Source organism: Taudactylus pleione, unplaced genomic scaffold (genome assembly GCF_031769625.1).
Source record: "Taudactylus pleione unplaced genomic scaffold, aTauple2 ptg000241l, whole genome shotgun sequence".
Lineage (NCBI taxonomy): Eukaryota > Metazoa > Chordata > Amphibia > Anura > Myobatrachidae > Taudactylus > Taudactylus pleione.
The window spans coordinates 443,683-467,358 of record NW_028284643.1 but is presented as its reverse complement, the minus strand read 5'-3'; the positions used below and the strand labels follow the sequence as shown (position 1 = coordinate 467,358).

Sequence of the window (23,676 nt, the reverse complement as noted above, 5' to 3'; positions counted from 1 at the left end):
TGTTTTGCAAACCTGCCCTTTAGTCAATTTACCACCACACCAGCTCCCGTGGCTTGGGGAGAAGAGGACAGATGTGTATATGGTCACATAAATATAGCAGGATATTGTATCCTGATACTTTGCTAGGTTTTCCACAAGATGGCAGTGTTGAGTTATCTTTCATTATAGACCTATTTGATGTCCCTATAGTGGACATGAAACAGAGCTGGACGCTATTGCAGCTGCACCTGCGTCCTTATGATCATGCCACAGCCAACAGGCTTCCTACTGAGGCGACCATCGGCTACGGCGCTATTCTGCCCCTGTGCACATTTATACTCCCACCGACATCTCGTGGATTTGCGGGTAATTTTCAATCTGTGTCTTAGAGCAGTCACCACCGAGACGCATGTGCAGTGCAACTTGGACGCAAGTGCATACTGAAAATATCAACTGCTTGCGTGCGGCATTGACACTGCGCACCTCTGAATTGGCCCTGGTGTAAAATAAAAATCACATATCGGGTTGCTAAACTGTGACACCATGCATCTATTTCTGCCGGCGGCATCTGTGTGTTTGTAACTCTGCGCGCTCACTGCGGTCTACACTACACTAGCGGCGGGGACACTAGCGGCAGGTGCAGACAGCGAACCCCGGTGCAAGCCCCTGTCGCCCTCCTTAATCCGGCCCTGCTTACAGTACAAAACAAAGCAGGACAAGGACATGGTTTATACACATTGCTGCAATCGCCATCATAACACAGAATGAGCAGCGGGGCGTCAAGATGGCTGCAACTTCTGTTATAGAACATTTTTCTCCATGATGGGAAGATGTTACTTAGAGCAGGTCGTCTGCAGTCATTTATGATATTCCGCCCAAATGCATAAAACCTGAGTGCTCTGCATGTGGTACTGGCAGCTATAACCTCCCCACCCACTGAAGGATCGCAGCTGCGGGTTCCGTTCACGCAATCGTCTGTTGCGTTCTGTGCATTCGTATGCATCGCAGTGTGCGAACACACCATTGTGATCAGGACTGCAATCGCAGTGACCACGGAGACCCATCGCAGAGTGACTGACAGGAAGTACATTTGGGGGTGGTGACGAGGCAAAACGTAGGTGTGCCAGTGCGTTTGAACGCTGTTGCATGGGCGTGCATAAATTATCCACTGCGGTGCCCTACACGGCTTGTGTCCTCACTGCGTGCGACGGGGTCAGCTTGTGCAAGTGTGCCTGAGGCTGCGATGGTACTAGATGTTACCGATGGTATCGCAGTCTTGCTGAGTATTATAGATGTGTGTATGGTAAGGTGGGCGTACTTATGTGTTGCTGCATATGGCATAGCGATAGTATATCTTCGCAGTGAGCCTGTGTGCGTAATCGCAATTGCATTCGCAGTTGCTATCCATAGTGAATCAGGCCCTATGTACTTATCTTCCCATTCATTGCAACCACTAATATATACTACTGTACATGGAGGTATACAGTGGCCCTGCTTGGTTTGATTATGAGCAGGGTCCTATGGGTGTGTAGTTTGTATGTTCTCCTCGTGTTTGCCTAGGTTTCCACCGGATGCTTTGCTTTTTTCTCACATTCCACAAAACACAGTGGTAAGGTAATTCGCTTCTAGCAGAATGGGACCCTAGTGTGTTGTGTGTCATTGTGGTAGGGATTATAGATTGTAAGCTCCAGTGGGGCAGGGACTGATGTGAGTGATTCTATAATCTATAAATACGGGATAATATTCATGACAGCTAATGCAAGTCTCTTATTATTACTCCATTCATTTCAAATGACTTCACAGCCAGCATAACTAGATGTACTTATCCTCAGGTGAATCACCTAGAGCGACATTATGGACAGTGGTGTAACTAGGGGGGGTCGGGCAGGGTGTGTGTGCCCTGGGCGCCGTGGGACACGGTCCGGCCCGCCCTAGTTAGCCACCAGTGTAGCGCCGACCGCAGTGAGTGCGGTCAGCGCTACACATTTACACAGGACCGGCGCTAGGCTTCCAGCGCTGGTCCTGTGCTGCACCCCTGAGCCCGTTCCCTCCCCCTGAGCACTTGCCCAATAGCGCTAGGAGGCGGGCTCAGGCTGTGCATAACACATGCATCGCCGCCAGCGCTGGTGGCGATGCGTGTGTTAAACAGCAGCCAATGAGAGTCAGATAGACTCTCATTGACTACTGCAGCACCCACTGCAAGAGCCGGACTTCCGTCTGGCTCCTGCAGTGGGTAATGGGACAGACGTCATGACGTCATGACGTCTGTCCCATTATGCTGAGCGCGCCAGCCCGGGAGGACTGGCGGGCGGCGGCGGGAGCGGCGTCACGGACTGGAGGAGCAGCAGCAGAGTGGATTCAGGTAAGTATGTTTTTATATATATATTTTTAAAAACCTGTCAGCACTACTGGGGGCACAACGGGGGTGGCTACCACTGGGGGGACCTCTACTGGGGTGGGGGCACAATGGGGGGGGCTACTACTGGGGGCACCATTATTTGGAGGACCTCTACTGGGGGGGGCTATTACTGGGGGCACCATTATTAGGAGGACCTCTACTGGGGGGGCTATTGCTGGGGCACCATTATCAGGAGGACCTCTACTGGGGGGGGCTATTACTGGGGGCACCATTATTGGGAGGACCTCTACTGGGGGGGGCTATTACAGGGGGCACTTAACCGGGAGGGGGAACCTCAACTGGGGACCACTACTTGGGGGGGGAACTACTACTGGGGGCATTATAAAAGGGGCCTACTACTAGGGGCACTGCACTGGGGGGACCACAACTGGGGGCAATAACAGGAAGGACCACTACAGGGACCACTGGATAGGGGGGTCACTACTGGGAGCCTGCATCAGGGGGACCACTACTGGGGACACTGCATGGGAGGGGGGGACTACTGCTGGGGGCACTATATAAGGGGCTTACTGCTAGGGGCACTGCGGGGACCACTACAGGGGGCACTAGATAGGGGGGATCACTACTGGATGCCTGCATAAGGGGGACCACTACTGGGAAACCTGCATGGGGGGGACTACTGCTGGGGGCACTATATAAAGGGCACTGCATAGGGGGGGACTACTACTGGGGGCACTATATAAAGGGCACTGCATAAGGGTGCACTGCATTGTGGGACTGCTACAGGGGGCACTGCATAAGGGGAAACACCATACTTGCCTACTTTTTAAAAAGCTTTTCAGGGAGACTGTGAAAGCAGCAGCTATGAGCGCGGCGGTAAAGTGGGCGTGTACTGCTACATCTGAGAGGTGTGTCATAAAACTGACTTACATCCAAATATAAACGAGCCCCAAAGCAGTTAGTAAGATCTATTTGTTGATGAAAACACACTGATACTTCTCAGAAAATACATGTAACCATAGGGATCATTGTGCCTTATAACCAAAGCAGGGAAATTATACTAATGATCCCATTTCAATGTATATATCTCTGTTTTTTCTTTTATATAACAGTGTCATAAGGGGGTATGGTAAAATGAGGGAGATTGGTAGACTCTTCAGGGAGACAGGGAGATTGCTGCTATTTCAGGGAGTTTCCCTGACAATGAGGGAGAGTTGGCAAGTATGGGGAACACTACATAGGGCACTGCATTTAGGGGGACCACTACTGGGGGCACTGAGTAAGGGGAACTAATTGGGGGCTGTATAAGGGGGACCACTACTGGGGATACTGTATAAGGGGCACTACTATGGGCCTGCATAAGAGGGACCACAACTGCATACTTGGGGTACTGTATAAGGGGTACTACTGGGGTTAAGGTGCATATGGATAGGAATGTTCAGCATGAAAATAAAGGGGTGTGTCATGTTGACACGCCCCATTTTTAAGTGACCACGCCCATTTTTTTTCCCACACGTGCCTTCGGTGCGCACACATATTGGGATGGTGGGGGGGGCTCCCTTTTCAAATTTGCCCTGGGCTCCAAATACCCTAGTTACGCCACTGATTATGGAGCCCCTAAACTACTGTATATACAGTTATAACTTCACTCCGAGCAACTTTCAGCTGTTACATTCCTGAACTTGTGAAACGAATCAGGGAAACGTGTTTTCCTGTCACCGGATTCTCTAGGTGTCGGCACATCCTGCGGGATCTCCCTGTTTGAGCTAAAGTGAGTAAATCTTGTTTGAATGAATCTCTGTTCTTCTGTAACAGGATAATTAGAAGGCAATAATACCAGATAATCCCTTGGAAGCATATAGTGAGGTTTTGTCTGCGCTCTTTTAATACATTTTATAAAATGATGCTCTGATCAAACCATACAATTGGTAGAACACATCTTTTCTGTGCCTTATTGCATTGGTCGGGATGAATGGGAAAACAGTTATGCACCAATCAGGGGCTGGCTGGCAACTTTTAGCCTGGGGGGCAAATGCATGCAGGCGGCCCTGGCAGAGGAGTAGCGTGTGTGTCCGAAGAATATGCATGCTACGGCGCCCCCCCCCTCCAGTGTTCCAGGGAGGAGGCGGGTCCTTATGGGATTAATGTAAGGTAAAAATAAAGATTAGGGCAGCCCCCTGTCGTAGTGCCCATATGCAGTGTCCCCGTGTGCCACAGGGGAGAACACCCTTATGCAGGCCTCCAGTAGTGCCCCCAGTAGTAGTCCCCCCTTTGTAGTGCCCCCAGTAGTAGTAGTAGTAGTCCCCCCATTTGTAGTGCCCCCAGTAGTAGTAGTCCCCCCCTTTGTAGTGCCCCCATTAGTAGTAGTCCCCCCTTGTAGTGCCCCCAGTAGTAGTAGTAGTCCCCCCATTTGCAGTGCCCCCAGTAGTAGTAGCCAACCCCTTTGTAGTGCCCCCATTAGTAGTAGTCCCCCCCTTGTAGTGCCCCCAGTAGTAGTAGTCCCCCCCTTGTAGTGTCCCCAGTAGTAGTAGTCCCCCCCATATAGTGTCCCCAGTAGTAGTAGTCCCCCCCTTGTAGTGTCCCTAGTAGTAGTAGTCCCCCCCTTGTAGTGTACCCAGTTGTAGTAGTCCCCAGTAGTAGTAGTCCCCGCCCCCTTGTAGTGCCCCCAGTAGTAGTAGTCCCCCCTTTGTAGTGCCCCCAGTAGTGCCAGACACCCCCCCCCAGTAGACACACGTAATATAAAAAACAAAATAAAAAAAACCCACTTACCTGAATCCCCGCTGCCGCCGCCGCCATCTGCTCCTCCGTCTGTCCTCCCGGGCCGGGCCGCTCTGCATTATGGGAGAGACGTCATATGACATCATGACGTCTCTCCCATTACCCACTGCGGGAGCCAGAAGATGGAGCGGCTCCCGCAGTGGGCGCTGCAGCAGCAGCTAATGAGAGTCTGACAGACTCTCATTGGCTGCTGCTTACAGCAAACACACAGCTGCCGGAGCCAGCGGCTGTGTGTTTGTCAGTGTAGCGCTGACCGAACTCCGTCCGGTCAGCACTACACACGCGGTGCAGTCTGTGTCACAGTGACGGGGCACATGGCACCCTGCTCCCCGGCCCAGCCCGCCACTGGCACCAATGAAGGATGTTTCCTTTGAGAACCCCCCGGTAATGCATCAGTTTATGGTGCTAGATGACACTGAGGAGTTTTTGGAAGTGGAGATGTTGCACATAGCAACCAATCAGATTCTACTTAACATTTAACTAGCCCCTTCTAGAAGATAATTGCTAGAATCTGATAGGGCACGATCGCCACTTCTAAAAACTCTAATTTTAGTAAATTTACCTAATTTGGCGTAAAGTATCTGAGTTTGCGCTATGCCACGGAAGCCTGATTTACTTCCTTATATTTATGCCAGTTTCCGTAGGGCTAATGCCGCCACCATTACTATTGGCACATGCGTCAGCCCCATGCTCGGTGCATGAGATCCGTCAGAGATAGACGCCCCTTACGCATGGCTCAGAATTGCGCAGGAGTATAGTTACACGCCCACGACACACCCAAAAGACTGAGCTCATCCAGAAATGCACATTTCACGTAAAGAGAGATCCGGCCAACAACCGGACTACTCTGAATCGCTCAGAGGTACGCAAAAATGTGTAAATTCACTTCTGCCCATAAGCAGTCTGCTAAAACTCGCTTTTTATATATGGAGCTGCGTCCGGCTCAAAATTAGCCCCACAATGTGCAGAGAAGCAGACACGTGCCAAGACGGAAGTACAGTACAGAGTAACTGGTGCCTAATTTTGCAGAGCAGTCAGCAGTGCACATCCGCGTTCATTATGCGGCATAAAGGACTGGACATTAGATAAAAGAGAGGGGAGGATTTGTCTTGCTGTGTGTGTGGGGTGTGCAGTGGTTATGGCCATTTTCACTAATGAAAAAACTTGAATATCTCACCTGCTCAGAGCATATATTCATGGCCAACGTTAGTGCACAGATGCATACATCCATGGCCGTTAGTGTACAGATGCATACATCCATGGCCAACGTTAGTGCACAGATGCATATATTCATGGCCAATGTTAGTGCACAGATGCATATATTCATGGCCAATGTTGGTGCACAGATGCATATATTCATAACCAATGTTAGTGCACAGATGCATATATTCATGGCCAATGTTAGTGCACAGATGCATATATTCATGGCCAACTTTAGTGCACAGATGCATACTGTATATTCATGGCCAACGTTAGTGCACAGATGAATACTGTATATTCATGGCCAATAGTGCACAGATGCATATATTCATGGCCAACTTTAGTGCACAGATGCATACTGTATATTCATGGCCAATGTTAGTGCACAGATGCATACTGTATATTCATGGCCAACGTTAGTGCAGAGATACATATATTCATGGCCATCGTTAGTGCACAGAAGCATATATTCATGGCCAATGTAAGTGCACAGATGCATATATTCATGGCCGTTAGTGCAGAGATGCATATATTCATGGCCAATGTTAGTTCACAGATGCATATATTCATGGCCAACTTTAATGCACAGATGCATACTGTATATTCATGGCCAACGTTAGTGCACAGATGCATACTGTATATTCATGGCCAACGTTAGTGCATAGATACATACTGTAAATTCATGGCCAATGTTAGTGCACAGATGCATACTGTATATTCATGGCCAACGTTAGTGCACAGATTCATATATTCATGGCCAACGTTAGTGCACAGATGCATATATTCATGGCCAGCTTTAGTGCACAGATGCATACTGTATATTCATGGCCAACGTTAGTGCACAGATGCATACTGTATATTCATGGCCAATGTTAGTGCACAGATGCATATATTCATTGCCAATGTTAGTGCACAGATGCATATATTCATGGCCAACGTTAGTGCAGAGATACATATATTCATGGCCAATGTTAGTGCACAGATGCATATATTCATGGCCATTACTGCAGAGATACATATATTCATGGTCAACGTTAGTGCACAGATGTACATATTCATGGCCAACGTTAGTGCACAGATGCATATATTCATAGCCAACGTTAGTGCACAGATGCATATATTCATGGCCAAATTTAATGCACAGATACATACTGTATATTCATGGCCAACGTTAGTGCACAGATGCATACTGTATATTCATGGCCAACGTTAGTGCATAGATGCATACTGTATATTCATGGCCAATGTTAGTGCACAGATGCATACTGTATATTCATGGCCAACGTTAGTGCACAGATGCATATATTCATGGCCAATGTTAGTGCACAGATGCATATATTCATGGCCAAGCTTAGTGCGCAGATGCATATATTCACTTCCAACGTTAGTGCACAGATGCATATATTCATGGTAGGGGTGTGCACCAGCCAGTTTTCGTGTTTTGTGTTTTGGTTTGGGATCTGGATCTTTCTTCATGTTTTGGATCTGGATTGGTTTTGCCAAAACCACCCTTCCTTGTTTTGGGTTCTGGGTTTTGTGTTTTGGATCTGGATTTTTTTTTTAAAAAAAAGAATAAAAACAGCTAAAATCACAGAATTTGTGGGTTTTTCTGCTCCTATGCTATTATTAACCTCAATAACCTTAATGTCCACTCATTTCCAGTCTATTCTGAACACCTCACACCTCACAATAGTGTTTTTATGTCCAAAAGGTTGCACCGAGGTAGCTGGATGACTATGCTAAGTGACACGAGTGGGCGGCACAAACACGTGGCCCATCTAGGAGTGACACTGCAGTGGCAGACAGGATGGCAGTTTGAAAAACTAGGCCCCAAACAGTACATAATGCAAAGAAAAAAAAGAGGTGCAAGATGGAATTGTCCTTGGGCCGTCCCACCCACCCTTATGTTGTATAAACAGGACATGCACAAGTTCGAAGGGCTGGAGAACCTTGGAAAACACGGAAATCATTCTCCACTGCGCTTGAGTCAGGTGCATACCCCCTCCTTTGCCTATGTCATAAGTGGATGTATAGGCTTGAATGGCCTTTTGCTGCTCCTCCATCCTCTGAAGCATATAGAGGGTTGAGTTCCACCGCGTCACAACCTCTTGCTTCAGGTGATGGCGGGGCAGGTTCAAGAGTGTTTGCTGGTGCTACAGTCTTCAGCACGCAGTCGCTGAATGGCGAAAGTGGGCAGAAATTTTTCGGTCCACCCAAAGTGTCTCCTGCACGCCCCTGTCGCTTTTCAGAAAATTCTAAATTCAGTGTGAGCAAAACATGGGACGTGCTGGAATTTGCCCAGATGTAATGCCCGCACAATATTGGTGGCGTTGTCAGATATCACAAATCCCCAGGAGAGTCTAAGTGGGGTAAGCCACTGGGCAATGATTTCCCTCAGTTTCTCTAAGAGGTTGTCGGCGGTGTGCCTCTTACTGAAACCGGTGATACACAGCGTAGCCTGCCTTGGAACGAACTGGCGTTTCTGAGATGCTGCTACTGGTGACGCTGCTGTTGTTGCTGCGTAAGGTGATACATCTACCCAGTGGGCTGTCACAGTCATATAGTCCTTAGTTTGCCCTGTTCCACTTGTCCACATGTCCGTGGTTAAGTGGACATTGGGTACAACCGCATTTTTCAGGACACTGAGGACACTTTTTCTGACGTTTCTGTACAGTCTCGGTATCGCCTGCCTAGTGAAGTGGAATCTAGATGGGATTTGGACGGGATACCTCCATCAATTGTCTAAATCCCACTGCACTAATGGCGGATACCGGACGCACGTCTAACACCAACATAGCAGTCAAGGCCTCAGTTATACGTTTTGCTTCAGGATGACTGCTGTCGTACTTCATCCTCCTCGCTAAGGACTGTTGGAGGGTCAATTGTTTAGTAAAAGTAGTGGTGTTCCTACTTCCTCTCTGGGATGATGAACGACTCCCAGCAGCAGCAACAGCAGCAGCGTAGCAATGCAGGATCCGCCATAGGAATCCCGGATAGGAGAGTCAGTCATGCCAGTGACATGGCCTGCAGGACTAGTTCCGATCCTGACTAAGGAGGAAATTGATGAAGAGGGAGTTGACGGTGTGGTTTGCAGGCGCTTGGATACAACAGGACAATGGGATTTAGGTGTCCCTGGACTGCTTACGGTCTTAGCCAAAGTTTCTGAACTTGATAGTAACTTTTTATGAACACGCTGCAGGTGACGTATAAGGGAGGATGTTCCTAGGTGGTTAACGTCCCTACCCTTACATATTTCACCTTTACATATGGTACATATGGCAAGACAGTTGTTGTCCGGATTTGGATAGAAATATTGCCAGACCAAAGAGGTGGAATGTTTGGTCTTCTGCCCAGGCATGAGCGTGATGGGCTTTTTCATCCCACGGACAACAACTGTCACCCCCGGAGCCTGATTTAAACAAACCACATCACCATCAGAATCCTCCTCGCCAACTTCCTCCTCAGCACCAGCTACACCAGTATCCTCATCCTGTTGTACTTCAACAGTGACATCTTCAATTTGCATATCAGCAAGTGGACTGTGGGTGCTCCTTTCAGCACTTGCAGGGGGCGTGCAAATGGTGGAAAGAGCCACCTCTTCCCGTCCAGTGCTGGGAAGATCAGGCATCGCAACCGCCACCACACTTGGACTCTCCTTGGGGATTTGTGATATCTTCTTAGAACGCACAGTTCTTCGCTGTGCTTTTGCCAGCTTAACTCGTTTGATTTTTTTAGCGGGAGGAGGGCTTCCATCGTCATGTGAAGCTGAACCACTAGTCATGAACAAAGGGAAAGACCTTAGCCATTCCTTGCCACTCCGTGTCGTAAATGGCATATTGGCATGTTTACGTTTCTCCTCAGATGATTTTAATTTTTTTTAAGGTCATTTTCCTGAACTTTGTCATTTGGGATTGTATGTGCCCTCTACTATGACATTGGGCATCGGCCTTGGCAGACGACGTTGATGGCATGTTATCGTCTATGTTATGACTAGTGGCAGCAGCTTCAGCACTAGGAGGAAGTGGTTCTTGATCTTTCCCTATTTTATTTTTATCGGAGAAAGTTTGGTCCTCCATTTACGTTATATTGATATATATGTGCGGCTAAGGCGCACACAAACACAGAAAATAATTTTTTATTTGTGTTGGAGACTAGTGTACTTTGGGGGTTACACCACCCTTTAACGGTCAAGCCAGCCGGCCCTTTACTTATGACACAGGCGCACGCTTGGCGCTACTTTGTTAATGCACGTGCGGCTACTGCGCACACAATTCACAAACACAGAAAATATTTTTTTATTTGGTTTGGAGTGCACTTAGGGGGTTACAGCACCCTTTAACGTACAAGCCAGCCGGCCCTTTACTTATGATACAGGCGCACGCTTGGCGCTACTTTGTTGATGCACGTGCGGCTACTGCGCACACAATTCACAAACACAAAAAAATATATATATTTTTTTTTTTTGGAGTGCACTTTGGGGGTTACAGCACCCTTTAACGGACAAGCCAGCCAGCCCTTTACTTATGATATAGGCGCACGCTTGGCGCTACTTTGTTGATGCACGTGCAGCTACTGCGCACACAATTCACAAACACAGAAAAAATATATATTTTTATTTTTTTTGGAGTGCACTTTGGGGGTTACAGCACCTTTTAACAGTCAAGCCAGCCGGCTCTTTACTTATGGGACACAGGCGTACGCTTGGCACTACTTTGTTGATGCACGTGCGGCTACTGCGCACACAATTCACAAACACAAAAAAATATATATTTTTTGGAGTGCCCTTTGGGGGTTACAGCACCCTTTAACGGACAAGCCAGCCGGCCCTTTACTTATGGGACACAGGAGCACGCTTGGTGCTGCTCCTTTGTTGATGCACGTGCAGCCACAGTGCACACAATTCACAAACACAGAAAATATTTTTTTATTTGGTTTGGAGTGCACTTTGGGGGTTACAGCACCCTTTAAAGGTCAAGCCAGCTGGCCCTTTACTTATGACACAGGCGCACGCTTGGCGCTACTTTGTTGATGCACGTGCGGCTACTGCACACACAATTCACAAACACAGAAAAAATATTTATTTTTTTTGCACTTGGGGGGAGCACCCCTGATGGACAGAGCACCCCCTGGACAACACTACAGCACCCCTTTAGGACTGGGACACTGCACAGGACTTTGGAGTGGACACAGCCCCTATGGACAACTGACTGCACAACACAGTCCAGCCAGCCCCTATGGACTTTGGAGGAGTGGACACAGCCCCTATGGACAACAGCAGCACAGCACAACACAGCCAGCCCCTGTGGACTTTGGAGGAGTGGACACAGCCCCTATGGACAATAGCAGCACAGCACAACACAGCCAGCCCCTATGGACTTTGGAGGAGTGGACACAGCCCCTATGGACAACAGCAGCACAGCACAACACAGCCAGCCCCTATGGACTTTGGAGGAGTGGACACAGCCCCTATGGACAACAGCAGCACAGCACAGCACAACACTACACTGCTCTACACTACACTACACTACACAGCCCAGCCAGCCCTAACTCCCACCCTCCCTCTTCACTGTCCACAGCCAAGTGAGAAAATGACGCCGATGCGGGTACCTTATATAGAATCCAAAACCCGCGAGACCCGGAAGGCGGGATGATGACGTTTTGTCTCGATTTCAGATCCGAGTCAGGCGGGAAAAGTTGAGCCTGACTCGGATCGGCATCGGATCAGGGGGGCTCGGGGGGGTTCGGATTTCAGAAATCCGAACCCGCTCACCCCTAATTCATGGCACAGATCCATACTGTATATTCATGGCCAATGTTAGTGCACAGATGCATACTGTATATTCATGGCCAACATTAGTGCACAGATGCATACTGTATATTCATGGCCAACGTTAGTGCACAGATGCATACTGTATATTCATGGCCAACGTTAGTGCACAGATGCATACTGTATATTCATGCCCAACGTTAGTGCACAGATGCATATATTCATGCCCAATGTTAGTGCACAGATGCATATATTCATACCCAACGTAAGTGCACAGATGCATACTGTATATTCATGCCCAACGTTAGTGCACAGATGCATATATTCATGCCCAATGTTAGTGCACAGATGCATATATTCATACCCAACGTAAGTGCACAGATGCATACTGTATATTCATGGCCAACGTTAGTGCACAGATGCATACTGTATATTCATGGCCAACGTTAGTGCACAGATGCATATATTCATGCCCAATGTTAGTGCACAGATGCATATATTCATACCCAACGTAAGTGCACAGATGCATATATTTATGCCAAATATTAGTGCACAGATGTATATATTTACACCCCAATGTTAGTGAACAGATATATATATATATATATATATATATATATATAATTATAAATACCCCAACGTTAGTACACAGAAACTTATATTTACACCACAACATTACTGCACAGAAGCATATGTTCATGCTAAATGTTAATTAAGCCCAATGTTAGTGCACAGAAACGTATATTTACATCCAATATTAGTGCAAAGATGCATATATTTATGTCTAGATACTGTAAATAGATAGATTGAGAGATAGATAGATAGATAGATAGATAGATAGATATGAAATAAAAAGATAGATAGATAGGAGATAGATAGATATAAGATAGATAGATATATATGAGATAGATAGATATATATGAGATAGATAGATAGATAGATAGATAGATAGATAGATAGATAGATAGATATGAGGAGCCGCTGTCAGAGTATAGGGATGCTGTATGTACATCAGGGGGCACTCAGGAGCCGCTGTCAGCATGTAGTGACGCTGGGTTACAGCAGGGGGCGCTCAGGAGCCTCTGTCAGCATGTAGTGACGCTGTATGTGCAGCATGGGGCACTCAGGAGCCACTGTCAGTAAACAGTGACACTGTATGTACAGGAGGGGGCGCTTAGGAGCTGCTGTCAGTGTGCAGTGACACTATGTACAGAAGGGGGCCCTCAGGAGTCGCTGTCAGTGTGTAGTGACGCTGAATGTACAGCAGGGGGCGCTCAGGAGTCGCTGTCAGCATGTAGGGATGCTGTGTGTACAGCAGGGGGCGCTCAGAAGCGGCTGTCAGCATGTAGTGACACTATATGTACAGTAGGGGGGCGCTCAGGAGCCGCTGTCCGTGTGCAGTGACGCTATATGTACAGCAGCGGGTGCTCAGGAGCCGCTGTCAGCGTGTAGTGATGCTGTATGTACAGCAGGGGGGCGCTCAGATGCCGCTGTCAGCATGTAGTGACGCTGTATGTACAGCAGGGGGCGCTCAGGAGCCGCTGTCAATGTGTAGTGACGCTTGTCAGTATGTAGTGACGCTGCATGTACAGCAGGGGGTGCTGAAAAGCTGCTGTCAGCATGCAGTGACGCTGTGTGTACAGCAGGGAGCGCTCAGGATCCGCTATCAGCATGCAGTGATGCTGTGTGTACAGCAGGGGGCGATGAGAAGCCGCTATCAGCATGCAGTGACGCTGTGTGTACAGCAGGGTGCGCTGAGAAGCCGCTATCAGCATGCAGTGACGCTGTGCGTACAGCAGGGTGCGCTGAGAAGCTGCTATCAGCATGCAGTGACGCTGTGTGTACAGCAGGGTGCGCTGAGAAGCCTCTATCAGCATGCAGTGACGCTGTGTGTACAGCAGGGGGCGCTCAGGAGCCGCACTCAGCATGCAGTGACGTTGTGTGTACAGCAGGGTGCGCTGAGAAGCCGCTATCAGCATGCAGTGACGCTGTGCGTACAGCAGGGTGCGCTGAGAAGCCGCTATCAGCATGCAGTGATGTTGTGTGTACAGCAGGGTGCGCTGAGAAGCCGCTATCAGCATGCAGTGACGCTGTGCGTACAGCAGGGTGCGCTGAGAAGCCGCTATCAGCATGCAGTGACGCTGTGCGTACAGCAGGGTGCACTGAGAAGCCGCTACCAGCATGCAGTGACGCTGTGTGTACAGCAGGGGGCGCTCAGGAGCCGCAATCTGCATGCAGTGACGCTGTGTGTACAGCAGGGTGCGCTGAGAAGCCGCTATCAGCATGCAGTGACGCTGTGTGTACAGCAGGGTGCGCTGAGAAGCCGCTACCAGCATGCAGTGACGCTGTGTGTACATCAGGGGGTGCTCAGGAGCCGCTATCAGCATGCAGTGACGCTGTGTACAGCAGGGGGCGATCAGGAGCCGCAATCGGCATGCAGTGACGCTGTGTGTACAGCAGGGGGCGCTCAGGAGCCGCAATCAGCATGCAGTGACGATGTGTGTACAGCAGGGGCGCTCAGGAGGCGCTGTCAGTGTGTAGTGACGATATATGTACAGCAGGGGGCGCTCAGGAGCCGCAATCAGCATGCAGACGATGTGTGTACAGCAGGGGCGCTCAGGAGCCGCTGTCAGTGTGTAGTGACGATATATGTACAGCAGGGGGCGCACAGGAGCCGCAATCAGCATGCAGTGACGATGTGTGTACAGCAGGGGCGCTCAGGAGCCGCTGTCAGTGTGTAGTGACGATATATGTACAGCAGGGGGCGATGAGAAGCCGCTATCAGCATGCAGTGAAGCTGTGTGTACAGCAGGGTGCGCTCAGGAGCCGCAATCAGCATGCAGTGACGCTGTGTGTACAGCAGGGTGCGCTCAGGAGCCGCAATCAGCATGCAGTGACGCTGTTTGTACAGCAGGGGGCGCTCAGGAGCCGCCAGTACCGCAGTGTCCTCCCCCCGGCCTCCCTCCTCCTCCCCGGGCTCCTGTTACAGGCCGCCCCCCGGTCACCTCCCCCCGGCCGCTGTGTCTGAGACCCGCCGTCTCCCGCAGTCTCCCCCCGGCCGTACGTACATGGAGCCCCCCGGACCCCCGTCCTGACACACAGCCAGCAGCGAGCTCTCCGTGTCCGGCGCCGGAGCTGGCCGGGGAAGGAGGGGACACCCCGGGGATATATGGTGGTATCGCGGCCCTGCTCCGGCACCATGCAGCCCCCTCCGCGGAAGGTGAGGGGGGGACGGGGCAGCGTTGTGCTGGGAAACATTGTAACAGTCTGCGTGTGATCAGCATCCTTACATGTATGTGCCTGGTGTGTGATCATGATGCTTACATGTATGTGTGCTCATCATCCTTACATGTATGTGCCTGGTGTGTGCTCATCATCCTTACATATGTGTGCCTGGTGTGTGCTCATCATCCTTACATATGTGTGCCTGGTGTGTGCTCATCATCCTTACATGTATGTGCCTGGTGAGTGATCAAGATCCTTACATGTATGTGCCTGGTGAGTGATCAAGATCCTTACATGTATGTGCCTATCATCCTTACATATGTGTTCCTGGTGTGTGCTCATCATCCTTACATATGTGTACCTGGTGTGTGCTCATCATCCTTACATGTGTGTGCCTGGTGTGTGATCATCATCCTTACATGTGTGTGCCTGGTGTGTGCTCATCATCCTTACATATGTGTGCCTGGTGTGTGATCATCATCCTTACATATGTGTGCCTGGTGTGTGATCATGATGCTTACATGTATGTGTGCTCATCATCCTTACATGTATGTGCCTGGTGTGTGCTCATCATCTTTACATATGTGTGCCTGGTGTGTGCTCATCATCCTTACATATGTGTGCCTGGTGTGTGCTCATCATCCTTACATATGTGTGCCTGGTGTGTGCTCATCATCCTTACATGTATGTGCCTGGTGAGTGATCAAGATCCTTACATGTATGTGCCTGGTGAGTGATCAAGATCCTTACATGTATGTGCCTGGTGAGTGATCAAGATCCTTACATGTATGTGCCTATCATCCTTACATATGTGTTCCTGGTGTGTGCTCATCATCCTTACATATGTGTACCTGGTGTGTGCTCATCATCCTTACATGTGTGTGCCTGGTGTGTGATCATCATCCTTACATGTGTGTGCCTGGTGTTTGATCATAATCCTTACATGTGTGTGTGCCTGGTGTTTGATCATAATCCTTACATGTGTGTGCCTGGTGTTTGATCATGATCCTTACATGTGTGTGCCTGGTGTTTGATCATGATCCTTACATGTGTGTGCCTGGTGTTTGATCATGATCCTTACATGTATGTGCCTGGTGTGTGATCATGATCCTTACATGTATGTGCCTGGTGTGTGATCATGATCCTTACATGTATGTGCCTAGTGTGTGCTCATCATCTTTACATATGTGTGCCTGGTGTGTGCTCATCATCCTTACATATGTGTGCCTGGTGTGTGCTCATCATCATCATTACATGTGTGTGCCTGGTGTGTGATAATCATCCTTACATGTGTGTGATCATCATCCTTACGTGTGTGCCTGGTGTGTGATCATCATCCTTACATGTATGTGCCTGGTGTGTGATCATCATCCTTACATGTGTGTGTTCATCATCCTTACATGTATGTTGTTGTTATGACCATTACATGTGTGTACATATCAGACTTCACGATATTAATACACCAATAGTGCAAATTATCCTAAAACAACATCTCGTGTGTGTGCGCCTGGTGATGGAATCAACATTACACGTATGTTGCTGGTGTAAGCATCATTACATGTATGTGCATGGTGGGATCATCATTATTACATTATTGCTCCTGTGGGATAATCATTACATATATGTGCCTGGTGGGATCATCATCATCGCTACATGTATGTTACTGGTGGGTTCATTGTTACATGTATGTGCATGGTAGGATCTTTGTTACGTGTGTGTGTGCGCGCGCTACCTGTCTGTATTTAACTGGTATTATAATGTTCGCTATGTGTGTAACTGGCATAATGGCATTTACATGCGTGTGTTACCTGGTAGAGAGTGGCCTGCATGTGTGTGGGATATGTAGTTGCTCAGCATTACATGTCACGGCACACAGCACATATTAGCTGCTGTATGTATTACACCTGAGTGTGGAGTGGAGATGACAGGAATGATTTATATGAGGTGTTATCTCAGTAGCTGCTGCTCTGGGCCTCGCACGATCCGTGTTACAGTTATTGCCCGCTTGCTGCCGCCTTTTGTTTTCTCATTGATGTTTTCCCGTGTCTGCGATCATGAGCTGATTACCGGGGATGTGTGTATGAAGGAATGAGTCTTCTCCTCGCTGTGTGATGTGTAATCCTCCTGACGTGCACTCGTCTGATCACATATTTATACACACATCCCCACCTGAGCTCTGCGTTTTTCTGTTTGAAATTTATAGATTGTAAGCTCTTCTGACCATGGCACATGCCAGTTGGTCTGTCAGTTCAGTGGTTATATGTGCTATGCCCCTGACGTGTGTCCACAGGTGCCTTACACGTGTGTGAGTAGTGCACCTGTTTCAGCAGCCACATGTACGTGTGCAGATATCTGAGACATACGTTCATTATTTGTGCAGTGCTACAGAAACATGCCTATTTATGTATTATGATGTTCAGGGTACGATTGGCACATGTGCTGGTCATGTAGGTATGTCTGGCGCTGGGCAATTAGTGTGCTCGGCACTGGAAGGTATCTTGTGTACACTGCGCAGGTCAGCGGGTGATAAGCCGGGCTGTAAACGGCTCCGTGTAATTGTCATGTTGTGTTTTTCCAGGATGTGTTACAGGATAATGTGATCATTGTAGCACTGAAGTCACCATAGAGCGTGATCAGTCCCAGCGCTCACAGGGCCCTGTCCCGGTGACATTAAGGCCCTGTCCCGGTGACATTAAGGCCCTGTCCCGGTGACATTAATGACCTGCCCATCGCAACAATACTGTCTCCATTTACACCGTGTGCGCTTTCTCGGGGTGATTTGTATGTTCTATGAAAGCTAAAATCTGATTGGCCGCTATACATACAGAGGTTATTCCCAATTGTGCCACAGATTATGCTGCCACTATGTAAGTAACTGTTAATGTGAATAAAATGTTGCTATTTGCAGGAGCTTACTTGGAAATTCATAGGTGAACTCATTTCTTACGTGTTTTATGTTGCGCATAATTGTGGTAAGGCCGAGCTGTGATTTGCAGCATCGGAGAAACGCGTTGCTGGTCTGTGACTATAATCTGAGATGAGTGCTAAGGCCGGGCTGTGATGTGCAGCATCGGAGAAACGCGTTGCTGGTCTGTGACTATAATCTCAGATGAATATGAAAGCCGAGCTGTGACGTGCAGTATCGGAGAAACGCGTAGCTGGTCTGTGATTATAATATGAGATGCCAAGGCCGGGCTGTGATTTGCAGCATCGGAGAAACGCGTTGCTGGTCTGTGATTATTATCTGTGATGATGCCAAAGCCGGGCTGTGATGTGCAGCATTGGAGAAATGCGTTACTGCTCTGTGATGTAGCTTACAGCGGTGACATCAGATATCTCCGCGATCTGCTCAGTTTGATTGTAGTAGTGACGTTATCGTCTACACAATGGCAGCCATATTGGGATTTGTCTCTCTTCCGTATGATTGGTTATGATGGGGTAAGGATAGTCGCCATACACCACACAGCTGCTTATTTGTGGTAGAATCTGGGACACTTCATGTGTTGGGGGCATTGCAGACTAGGGGGTCCCAGCGACTAATAGTGGTGATTCTGACGCCGGGCGTCTGTGTACACTGTCTCTGCGTTAAATTGACATTTTGGGGTGGTTGTACACCCCCCGTCGATGCACTCGCGATATATTGCTTGTTAATAGAATGAGCGATATATCTCCAAGTGTGTACCCAGCCTTAGGAGATAAGAGATCTAGTAATAGAACAGGCAGAGTGTGAGTGACTGGCTTGCAGACTTCCTCTGCCTTCTGGATTTTCACGCAGGGGAGGAAATAACTAATCTCATTAGTTTTTTTGTGATCCAACAACCTTCAGTGAGGAGGAAACACTTTAATTCTTAATAAATCTGCAGTTTTCTGCCAGGGTAACGCTGCACAGTGTACTTTACCTTTACTACTGTTGTCTGAATGTTGTAATGTTGGAGTGCAGATCATTGTGATCTAGTGATTATTCTAGCACCCTGCACCTGTCACAACCGCTCTCCTGCCTGGGGTGTCACACATCTGTTCTGGTGCTTCTAGCACACGCAGCAGATGCAACAAACTTCTGATAAACAGACCAGTGTGTGCGCTAGAAGAACCAGAGCAGGAAAGAGGAACTGCATGGGTTGTGAGTGACAGGGGCAGGGTGCTAGAATGAAGATTACTGATCTGTAGGTGCCATGATTATAAATCCCAAACCTAGTGCCATCTATGGGCCTGACTCAGCAAGGATCGCAAGTGCGAAGACGCACGCAGTCGGACGATTTTCGCAATCTGCATAAATGCATTGCAGTGCCCGAACCAGCCACTGGGATCGGGAATGAGATCGCAGTGTGTACGTAGATCCATGGCAGAGTGATTGACAGGAAGTGCCGTTTGTGGATAGTGACGGGGGGTGGTCTGGCGGACGCAGGCGCGCTAGTGTGTTGGGATGGCGTTGCAAGGGCGCGCATAAATTAGCCACTGCAATACCATACGCCGCATGAGGCCTCATAGTGTGCGCTGAAGTTAGCTATTCCTGAGGGAGGTCTGACCTGCCTTACCTGTGTGTATGGGTCCGATGTTACCGATTGTTTCGCTATGTTGCCAAAATACACTGATATGAGTAAGGGGAAGTGGGTCATCCTTACGTCAGGCTGCGATAGCAATGCGAATGCAAACATTTACATATCACCGCTGATATTAGCAACTGCGTTGCGTGCGTTTTAGCAGAATAGCGATCTTTGCTGTACCAGGCCCTATGTGAGTAGTGATTATTACAACTAGGACCCCTGATGGGTGAATGATTTTGTTGATCAGCTAACGCCATTGTTCCCGCGGTACAATCTGTGTCCAGATGAGGGGTTGGGATTTTTTGGTATTATATGAGATGTGAAACTTTCTGCGATGTTAGGGAACCTCTTACAGGCAGCTGTTACTTCTTACAGTTGTGTTTTGGAGTAAATTTAGGGATTTTTTGTGTCTTATTTGCTCATGATCTCCTACAAAAGCATTAATTGTCTTTCTAGAGACTTGAAGAAATTTCAATATTTCCTAACGGTAAAGCGCGTGGGTCTCTACCCAGCCCTTCTTATAAATGTTGATTAATATAGTAAGTTTGTTGCTTTTGAACAGTCTTCAGTTCTCTAAAGTGTTTCTTCATCTCCTGTCCCATTACTGTATCAGTATATGTGCAGTATGGCTCTCTTCGTGTCCTGGATAGAGAACGCGGAGGTAGGTGCGGGGGCTTGTGCTATAGGTCAGGTCTTTATTAGCTGGAATGGGGGCTCTCTTCCCCTGGATAGAGAACGCGAAGGTAGGTGTGGGGGCTTGTGCTGTAGGTCAGGTCTTTATTAGCTGGAATGGGGGCTCTCTTCGTGTCCTGGATAGAGAACGCGGAGGTAGGTGCGGGGGCTTGTGCTATAGGTCAGGTCTTTATTAGCTGGAATGGGGGCTCTCTTCCCCTGGATAGAGAACGCGAAGGTAGGTGTGGGGGCTTGTGCTGTAGGTCAGGTCTTTATTAGCTGGAATGGAGGCTTTCTTCGTGTCCTGGATAGAGAACGCGGAGGTAGGTGCGGAGGCTTGCGCTATAGGTCAGGTCTTTATTAGCTGGAATGGAGGCTTTCTTCGTGTCCTGGATAGAGAACGTGGAGGTAGGTGCGGAGGCTTGTGCTGTAGATCATGTCTTTATTTGCTGGAATGGGGGCTTTCTTCGTGTCCTGGATAGAGAACGTGGAGGTAGGTGTGGGGGCTTGTGCTGTAGATCAGGTCTTTATTAGCTGGAATGGGGGCTTTCTCCGTGTCCTGGATAGAGAACGCGGAGGTAGGTGCGGGGGCTTGCGCTATAGATCAGGTCTTTATTAGCTGGAATGGGCGCTTTCTTCGTGTCCTGTATGGAGAACGCGGAGGTAGGTGCGGGGGCTTGTGCTATAGGTCAGGTCTTTATTAGCTGGAATGGGGGCTATCTTCCTGTCCTGGATAGAGAACGCGGAGGTAGGTGCGGGGGCTTGTGCTGTAGGTCAGGTCTTTATTAGCTGGAATGGAGGCTTTCTTCGTGTCCTGGATAGAGAACGTGGAGGTAGGTGTGGGGGCTTGTGCTGTAGATCAGGTCTTTATTAGCTGGAATGGGGGCTTTCTCCGTGTCCTGGATAGAGAACGCGGAGGTAGGTGCGGGGGCTTGCGCTATAGGTCAGGTCTTTATTAGCTGGAATGGGGGCTTTCTTCGTGTCCTGGATGGAGAATGCGGAGGTAGGTGCGGAGGCTTGTGCTGTAGGTCAGGTCTTTATTAGCTGGAATGGGGGCTTTCTTCGTGTCCTGGATGGAGAACGCGGAGGTAGGTGCGGGGGCTTGTGCTGTAGATCAGGTCTTTATTAGCTGGAATGGGGGCTTTCTTCGTGTCCTGGATGGAGAACGTGGAGGTAGGTGTGGGGGCTTGTGCTGTAGATCAGGTCTTTATTAGCTGGAATGGGGGCTTTCTCCGTGTCCTGGATAGAGAACGCGGAGGTAGGTGCGGGGGCTTGCGCTATAGGTCAGGTCTTTATTAGCTGGAATGGGGGCTCTCTTCGTGTCCTGGATAGAGAACGCGGAGGTAGGTGCGGGGGCTTGTGCTGTAGGTCAGGTCTTAGCTGGAATGGGGGCTTTCTTCGTTTCCTGGATAGAGAACGTGGAGGTAGGTGCGGGGGCTTGTGCTGTAGGTCAGGTCTTTATTAGCTGGAATGGGGGCTTTCTTCGTGTCCTGGATAGAGAACGCGGAGGTAGGTGCGGGGGCTTGCGCTATAGGTCATGTCTTTATTAGCTGGAATGGGGGCTTTCTTCGTGTCCTGGATAGAGAACGCGGATGTTGGTGTGGAGGCTTGCGCTATAGGTCAGGTCTTTATTAGCTGGAATGGGGGCTTTCTTCGTGTCCTGGATAGAGAACGCGGAGGTAGGTGCGGGGGCTTGTGCTGTAGGTCAGGTCTTTATTAGCTGGAATGGGGGCTTTCTTCGTGTCCTGGATAGAGAACGCGGAGGTAGGTGCGGGGGCTTGCGCTATAGGTCAGGTCTTTATTAGCTGGAATGGGGGCTTTCTTCGTGTCCTGGATAGAGAACGCGGATGTTGGTGTGGAGGCTTGCGCTATAGGTCAGGTCTTTATTAGCTGGAATGGGGGCTTTCTTTGTGTCCTGGATAGAGAACGCGGAGGTAGGTGCGGAGGCTTGCGCTGTAGGTCAGGTCTTTATTAGCTGGAATGGGGGCTCTCTTTGTGTCCTGGATAGAGAACGTGGAGGTAGGTACGGGGGCTTGTGCTGTAGGTCAGGTCTTTATTAGCTTGAATGGGGGCTCTCTTTGTGTCCTGGATAGAGAACGCGGAGGTAGGTGCGGTGGCTTGTGCTGTAGGTCAGGTCTTTATTAGCTGGAATGGGGGCTTTCTTCGTGTCCTGGATAGAGAACGTGGAGGTAGGTGCGGGGGCTTGTGCTGTAGGTCAGGTCTTTATTAGCTGGAATGGGGGCTCTCTTCGTGTCCTGGATAGAGAACGCGGAGGTAGGTGCGGGGGCTTGTGCTGTAGGTCAGGTCTTTATTAGCTGGAATGGGGGCTTTCTTCGTGTCCTGGATAGAGAACACAGAGGTAGGTGCGGGGGCTTGTGCTGTAGGTCAGGTCTTTATTAGCTGGAATGGGGGCTTTCTTCGTGTCCTGGATAGAGAACGCGGAGGTAGGTGCAGGGGCTTGTGCTATAGATCAGGTCTTTATTAGCTTGAATGGGGGCTCTCTTCGTGTCCTGGATAGAGAACGCGGAGGTAGGTGCTGGGGCTTGTGCTGTAGATCAGGTCTTTATTAGCTGGAATGGGGGCTCTCTTCGTGTCCTGGATAGAGGACGCGGATGTTGGTGCGGGGGCTTGCACTATAGGTCACGTCTTAATTAGCTGGAATGGGCGCTTTCTTCGTGTCCTGGATAGAGAACGCGGAGGTAGGTGCGGGGTCTTGTGCTGTAGGTCAGGTCTTTATTAGCTGGAATGGGGGCTTTCTTCGTGTCCTGGATAACAGAACGCGGAGGTAGGTGCGGGGTCTCGTGCTGTAGGTCAGGTCTTTATTAGCTGGAATGGGGGCTTTCTTCGTGTCCTGGATAGAGAACAGAGAGGTAGGTGCGGGGTCTTGTGCTGTAGGTCTGGTCTTTATTAGCTGGAATGGGGGCTTTCTCCGTGTCCTGGATAGAGAACAAGGAGGTAGGTGCGGGGGCTTGTGCTGTAGGTCAGGTCTTTATTAGCTGGAATGGGGGCTCTCTTCGTGTCCTGGATAGAGAACGCGAAGGTAGGTGCGGGGGCTTGTGCTATAGATCAGGTCTTTATTAGCTGGAATGGGGGCTCTCTCCGTGTCCTGGATAGAGAACACAGAGGTAGGTGCGGGGGCTTGTGCTGTAGGT

At 49.2% G+C, this 23,676-nt stretch overlaps 1 protein-coding gene across 5 annotated transcripts in view; it reads left to right on the top strand.

Annotated features, from left to right (window-relative positions):
* The first annotated feature begins 15,019 nt into the window (after positions 1-15,019).
* The window catches only part of FCHSD2 (FCH and double SH3 domains 2), a 176,533-nt gene continuing 167,876 nt past the window's right edge, over positions 15,020-23,676 (top strand). Inside the window, exon 1 of one of the 5 annotated variants that reach the window (XM_088479552.1) lies at positions 15,020-15,303. In XM_088479552.1, coding sequence (XP_088335678.1) covers positions 15,253-15,303 — 51 coding nt within the window. In that variant the 5' untranslated portion in view covers positions 15,020-15,252. The remainder of the gene's footprint in view (positions 15,304-23,676) is intronic. The other 4 variants (XM_088479549.1, XM_088479550.1, XM_088479551.1 and 1 more) reach the window with 4 other exon arrangements.